This window comes from Etheostoma cragini, chromosome 8 (genome assembly GCF_013103735.1).
Source record: "Etheostoma cragini isolate CJK2018 chromosome 8, CSU_Ecrag_1.0, whole genome shotgun sequence".
Taxonomy (NCBI): Eukaryota; Metazoa; Chordata; class Actinopteri; order Perciformes; family Percidae; genus Etheostoma; species Etheostoma cragini.
In genome coordinates this window covers 22,031,888-22,039,589 of record NC_048414.1, presented here as the reverse complement: position 1 = coordinate 22,039,589, position 7,702 = coordinate 22,031,888, and the positions used below count along the sequence as shown (strand labels likewise).

The window sequence follows — 7,702 nt, the reverse complement described above, 5'->3', positions numbered from 1 at the left end:
TGAGAGGAGCAGGCCCAAGGAGAGGGCAAGGTAGAGGTGTAAGAATGCGTGGTGGTGGCATTCCAAGGGCTGCAAGAATAGTAGTCAGTGATGAAATTCGTGCCACTATCGTTGACCATGTAATCAACCCCGGTCTTTCACTAAGAGAGGCTGCTGAAAGAGTGCAGCCCAATTTGAGGCGGTCAAAGGTTGCCTCCATTATACCCATCTTTCAACAAACCAACAGGTAAGTATTGCATTTTACATTGATTGTTTCTATTCTCACTTGTCATGTCAATAAGGTCACAAAGTAATGCATATGTTGAATTTTTTGTCCCTCTAAAGAATGCAACGTCTTCCACCCTCTGGGGGAAGAGGAAAGCTCCTCAATAATGATCAAGAGCTTGCCATTGTAGAAATTGGCAAGCAATTAATGCAATAAAACTGCATGAAATTCAAGCTAGAATTTTGGAGGACCATGAGATATTTGACAAAATTGATAGCATCAGCCTCACAACCATTACACGGACATTGTCCAAACACAGAGTGCGGATGAAGCAGCTCTACACTGTTCCCTTAGGAGCCACGACGACAGTATGTCCAGGTATAGTGTATATTCAATTCATTGTCCAGTTCTATAAGCTTTGCACTTTGCAAGCAGGTAACGTACACAGTCATAGGTTACAGTACAGTATGGTATACAGTAATGACATGATTTACATTAACTTTGATTCAGAGAGTTATGGAATTCATGAATTTCATGAATCATGAATTCATATACATAGATGAGACAGGATTCAATCTGGACAACAGGTGTCGACGTGGACGAAATATAATTGGAAAAAGGGCCACAGTTGATGTGCCAGGACGGAGAGGGGCAAACATTACCATGTGTGCGGCAATTGCAAATGCAGGATTACTCCATCACAGATGTCAGGTTGGACCCTATAATACCGAGCGCATCCTTGCCTTTCTCAATGATCTCCACCAGCACCTGGTTCCAGAGCAGGATCAGGAGGGTGAAAACAGGTGGACCTTTGTAATTACCTGGGACAATGTGGCTTTCCATCATTCGCAAGCAATAACAACATGGTTTGAAGTCCACCCAAGACTGGTAAGTCTCTTCCTTCAACCCTATTCACCTTTCCTCAACCCCATAAATGAGTTCTTCTCTGCATGGAGGTGGAAGGTTTATGACCACAAGCCACATGACCAGATGTCCCTCCTTGAAGCCATGGATGCTGGCTGCAGGGACATCACAGTTCATGACTGCCAAGGGTGGATCCGACATACCAAGCGTTTTTATCCCAGGTGCATCGCCTTGGATAATATCAGATGTGATGTTGATGAAAACATGTGGCCTAACCCTGAAGATCGCAGAGATTAAATGCAGTAATTTTGTGCTTTTTATTCCCCTCCCTCCCTCCCTTTCTATCTGGGCTTTTTACATTTTTTTTTTTCTTATGCGTTTCATGGATATTTTCTTCACTGTAAGCAATACTGTATAAAATTGTACAATACTGCAGCAATTCTGTTCTATCATACCGTGTTTCTACTGTACCTCCTGTAGTAAACAGTAAATGAAAACAAACTGATTTGCTTTTTACTGGAATGATTTTGAATGTGAACATTACAGTACATGTGGACATACAATTCCCAACCAAGAAATGTAGTGTAAAAATGGTGGATTGCATGTTTTGCATGCAAATACCTGTAAAACTAGACATAAAAGTCTATGCAGTTTTTGTAATATCAACAATAGCCAGTATTCTGAAACCTGGTGTACTTTGATTGACTGCATGTACTTTGTGAAGTGAAAACAATTGTTATTCTTTGACAGAATAATTTCATTTTGAGCCAGGTTTCCAGTGTTTTGGTAAAGTTAGTGTGTGCAGAGAAAGATGTGTTCTATTTTGAAATGAAGAGTTAGTATATATTTAACAAAATGTGTTTTTGAGAAGAAAATTATCCATTTGGCCAATTGTGTTTTGTAGGTGTGAGTCTGTGTTAAGAGTTTAGAAAAAGTATCTGAAGTATGGGTAAGCGATGGTTAGCGATTGAAAAAAACTGTAATTGTTGGTGCAAACACAACAATGTTTTTCTGGATTGTTGGTGGGAGAATATTGCTGATATTTGCTACAATGTACAGACTAGAAGCAAATTTGATGTGATATATTAAAGACAAATCAATAGATTCATAAATTTTGAAAATAAAAATAGTTGTGGCCCCAAATGATAAATATATGTGATCAAAGTATTATCTCATCCCTTTAGTACTGCAAACACTCACAAACTGATCTATGATCTATTGATTAGTCAACAGGGACATGATTTTCTCGTTTATTTTGTGGTGATCACCCCAAAACGGGAACGTGACCATTTCAAGAACTGCCATGCCACTTGGCTGCAGCAGCCTGCTCTGGGGGACAACAACAGCCGTCGGGACACGATCCGCAGTCTCTGGGAGACACAACAATGGGGAAATGAAACGCCACACACTGACGACAACAACGGGACGGTTGTGGTTAGGAAAAGAACAACCGGGAAAAGGAACCATAAGAAACGCAGGAGACGGCAACAACGGGACGGTTGTTTTTTAGGAGAAGAAAAATGCAGATAGTACTGTGTTGTTTGACCTATCCGCCGCACCAACTAAGCTCCTTACACAGATTTTTGGCTTTTCAATTCTACTCGCTACCGTAATTGTGGTGTTATCACAAAAAATGCATCCCATTAGTTTAAAATTCATGCTCACCACCACAAAAAAACTAAAAAATGGTGTCCCTGTACAGGAATCAATGGATTAAATAACATCACCCTTTCACAAACTGCCATGAGACTGGGCGGAATTTTTATAAATCAGGGAACTATCTTGACGACTCCTGTAAGTTGTAAAAGACTCTTTTCAGTCTATTATATCAATGCATTCAAACGTAGAAATCTGTTATGTTCACTGATAACAAAGGGGAGAATCTTCACACTGAGGTTTATAACGCAAAAAATGTGTTTTATGTGGATGGGTGTGGCAGCATAGAAACGAAGAAGGACTTGCCCATTACAGCAGGGTCTCTCCATGCCTTGATAAACTGGAAAACTCAGGAAATCCCTGATTTGTTTACAAAGGAGCATTTGCCTACCTCTTTTACACCCAGACGGCACTGTGTGCGGCTCTGCTCATCTGCACCAGGTCTGGGGCTCAGAGGAAATGAAAAGGCAGGAGAAAGCGTTCTGGAGGAACTCTGTCCTCCTTCAGTCTCATTTTCTGGATTCGTCTGCTCCTTCTCTGCCTCCAGCATCTCTGTCTCTCTATGGGGACAAAATCATCATAAAACATCCTTGAAGTGAAATATTCATTTTAAAGCTGCACAAATGGTATATGAGACCAACTTTCAGCTCCATGAAAATTGGCAATTGGAAGCCTCAAGATGTGTGTGAGGTAACACATGTACACAGAAACCAACAGCAAATTATGCAAGCATCTATTGTATATCCATATATCATTAACAACATATATTGTAGTACCCAAGTGGCGAAGAACATCTTTAGCACCCACACCCCAAAGAACTCTGCCTCTCATTTTCTCTCTCTGTTCTACTCTCTCCTTCCCTGTGGGATCAGACTGGGTGCATCTATCAAGTTAATTAAACAGAGTGTTCTATAATTAAGAGGAATTTTAATAGGCAAGCAGCAGGAAACAGGTCAGGATAGATTGCAGTGAAGTGCTGAATAAACATGGAAGAGAATGAGAGGGATTTAGTGAGTGAAGCCATATCAAAGCTGTGCTGGACAAGCTCTATATTAAATCACCAAACACTGGCTACATTATTGCCATAGTTTGTGTTTGTGTTTTTGTGTGTGTGGGGGTGTGTTTGTGTGTGTGTGTGTGTGTGTGTGTGTGTGTGTGTGTATGTGTGTGTGTGTGTGTGTGTGTGTAACCAGCAGGGGGCACTGTTGTATGGTCACTCTGTGAAAAATGTTGTTTTAAGGGACTGAGCTGGACTGCTGTCTGATCTTGGGGAGATCACAAATGAGTAAGTCAGCAATCTAAGATGTAGGAGCAAACAAATACTTTAGGTCAATGTCTTCAAAAATAAAGGTGCATTTTTGGTGGATAAGAGTAAGAGGCTGCAAAAAACATTCTCTCCCCAAAAAAAAGAAGCTTTTTAAAAAGAGTTTAAAACCCACTGGTGCGGTCAGAAGAACAGATGGTGAAAAAGCAGATGAGTACTCTGCAAGAGCACGACTCAAAACAGAAATAGCCCACTAACCCATATCTCTCTCTCTCTCTTGCTCTCTCTCTCTTTCTCTCTCTCTCTCTCTCTATCTTCCTTCTGTTCTTTTCCTATGTTCAGTCTTGCTAAAAAATCAACACATCAAAGACTACAAAACCACAAACATCTCACTTCCAGCAGACTGTTGGGAAAAAAGAAGTGATAGGAGCAAGTGTGTGTGTGTGTGTGTGTGTGTGTGTGTGTGTGTGTGTGTGTGTGTGTGTGTGTGTGTGTGTGTGTGTGAGAGAGAGAGAGCAAGAGAGACTTGCAGATTTAAGACTGTGTAATTGTTTGACCTTCTTTATTTCCAGTGGTGGTACGTAACTACTATACTACTACTACATTTAAGTTTTTGGAACCATTTTATAATAATTTATAATGTCTTCCTCCAGATCAGAGGGTTGCATGTTTAAATAATGTCACAGTGGCAGTGTGTAGATAATACTTGTTAATAACAATCAATAATTTATCATTAATAAATGGTTAATTCTACTTGGATTAATACTAATTTTACTGTTAAACAATTAAAACATTTCCTTTTTACTTATTATGTATATAATGTAAAAACTTATTTTATTAGTTAAGTGTAAAATAAAATGACAGATAGTTAAGGAATAGTCCAGGGTTGATAATCATTTTGTAAACCATTTATAAGCATTATTTGGACGGCTATTATAAAGCTGCAACTAATGCTTATGATAATTAGCTAATGATTAGTAATTTAAAAGGCATCAAGAAACAGTCATTTTTCTAAATGAAACCTTTTTTGGTTATCTATAAATAAGAGATGATTCCTTGATTATTTGATGGTGCTATCTTAATAGGGTTTATAGATGCTTTACCAAGTATGTATTAACCATTAACAAGGTAATCATACTAGCCATCTAGGTTATGTTTATTAACGGTTAACAAACAATTTGGTAATCATTCACAAGTGCTTAATGTAATATATTAAATCTTATGATTTGTTTGCAACAATAAACCAAATTACAGCATTAATAATATATTTTAAACATTAGAAATTACCATTTCATTCTTTGTTAAAAGTAAAATAACTATTAATTTAAGGTTGATTAACCATCAATTTACCATTTATTAGTGATGTTTATTATATACTTGCTTCAATCTCATTACACAGGTACTGTGTACTTGTGTATAATGAGAATAAAGGCATTCTATAATATTCTGTATATCTGTATTTATCTACACTTTTGCTATTGTTTGCGCTCTCTTTTTTTGATCCACCAACACTGCATTTTGTCCAGGTACCTACTGTGTTTAATGACAATAATGTGAAATTGTATCTAATCTAATATGGTAAGCCTCTGTGAACTAAGATAAACAGGTATAAGCACTATAACGTGTCGCTCTCTCTGATATGTAAATATTTGTATATATTTAATATATTTAAATAAAGGAGGCGGCTGTGGCTCAGTGGTAGAGTGGTTGCCCGCGAATTGGAAGGTTGGTGGTTCAATCCCTGGCCCTGTAGTCCCATGTTAAAGTGTCCTTGGGCAAGACACTGAACTCTGAGTTGCCCCCGATGCAGTGCCATCGGAGTGTAAATGTGAGTGCTTATCTGATGAGCAGGTGTGTGAATGGTGAATGGTTTCTGTATGATGTAAAAGCGCTTTGAGTAATTATAAAGACTAGAAAAGCGCTATATATATACAGCACATTTAAATTATACGCTTTAGTTTTACCTGATTGTTCAGAGCATCAATTATACTCAATAATGTTTGCATACTTGTACTATAATGCATTCATACAAAAATGTATTTTCTCAACAGCCTACAGTTAATAGGATTCATTTTGCAAGTAGTCCGTAACAGCGGAAATATATTTCCAGGATAATTGCATGACATCCGGCGTAAAGAAAATTGGGAATATTGCAATAAGGCAGGCCTGCTTGGTCCTTTCGGGAAATGATTGTGAATATTTACAAAGAATATGTTTCTCTAACTGGGATGTTTTGGAATTGATTGGAGAGGATTTGTGTGGACGCACACACAGCGATACACTGGAAAGAGCAAATTACATTTAACCATGTCTTCATGTACGTGAACAGTTAACTTTGTTAGGGAATAGGATAAAAGTAATATTTAATATTATACAAAGGAAAAAACAAATGATGGAAATATATGATGGTGTCATCAGCAAATCATGTTTTTTTCTTGTTTATGTTGATTTATTTTGTATTTATTCTTTATTTAATTTTAGGGTTTAGATGTCTGTGAACACTTATTTGCACAGAAAATAGATTTTAAAATTGTTGACTATCATTGTGTTGTTGGAAAGATGTAACATTTTGAAGCAGCACTTCCTCTCCGCTAAATTGGAAATATTTGACAAAAATACACTGAAATTCAAGGCTGTAGAGAAGAACACACTATTTTATGTATATGCTAAGGTTTAGCTACGTTATTTTAATATAGTCAGTTGTGAAGTAAAGTGTGCCGGTCTAAGGTGTGAAACTCCAAGGCTGGAAATGAGTCTCACTTTGGCTCAGTGGTGTACCCAGACCTTATTCCACAGCACTCTGTCTGACACTGCGAGACTATTTTCCAAGGGACAACACAAATGCAAGAACAGAAACTCAAGGGAGATTTTTGCTGTTTCAAAAAGTAACATTTCAGGTTTAAAAAAGAGACAGAAAGTTACTGAAGAATCTTTATCTCACAATTGCAAAAATTATTTTATACCTTGGCTTAAACTCAACTGTCTCTAAAGCACCTGGCATTATTAGTTGTGAGTGATCAGTCCGTCATTCAGTTGTCCATTGATCCAGCTCAATACGCTTCTCAGTTTTCTTCTGACTGACATAAAGTCCTAAAGACTAAGAAGTTACAGTATTTAAATGCATGATACTGCCTCTATCTATCATTGGGCAAGATAGATAGATAGATAAGAGTTAGCTCTATTGAAATTCCCCTCTCCAAGGGCTGCTGTGTAATTACTGATAGGGATGCAATTAGCCGAACACGGTTAGATAGTGCAGGTTTTTGTGAGGGGAGAGGTGAAACAGAGACCTTAAAGAGAGAATGTGAACGCAGAGTGAGGTCTACATTTAATTAGCAAGACAGCCAATGAGACAGATTGTTAAGAGGGGACACAATCTAAGAGAGAAAGAGTAAAGACAAAGAAGAGAAGAGAAGGCTGATAAGGATTTGATAGCGAGCAGAAGCACAGGCAGAAGAGGCAGGGGAGCAGGAGGAGAGATAGAACAAGAACAAGAAAGACAAATAGGCAATGTAAAACCCTAAGATGAGGACAAGGAGGGGAGCAAACAGAAGGAATACCAATAGATGAAAATGGGGCGGAAGAAAGAAAGAAGAAAAAGACGGTGGATGGTGATTAATCTTGTAGAGCTATAGCAGTTAGTTGGTTCAAGGCCATGAACAGACTACTATAGTAATCACAGTCCTCTTCGGGGGGGAAGAGGGGGGGGGGGG

General features: G+C 38.2%; 1 protein-coding gene across 1 annotated transcript in view; it reads right to left on the bottom strand.

Annotated features, from left to right (window-relative positions):
• The window catches only part of hydin (HYDIN axonemal central pair apparatus protein), a 103,075-nt gene that overhangs the window by 57,141 nt on the left and 38,232 nt on the right, over nucleotides 1–7,702 (bottom strand). Inside the window, exon 25 of the mRNA XM_034878117.1 lies at nucleotides 3,117–3,285. Coding sequence (XP_034734008.1) covers nucleotides 3,117–3,285 — 169 coding nt within the window. The remainder of the gene's footprint in view (nucleotides 1–3,116; nucleotides 3,286–7,702) is intronic.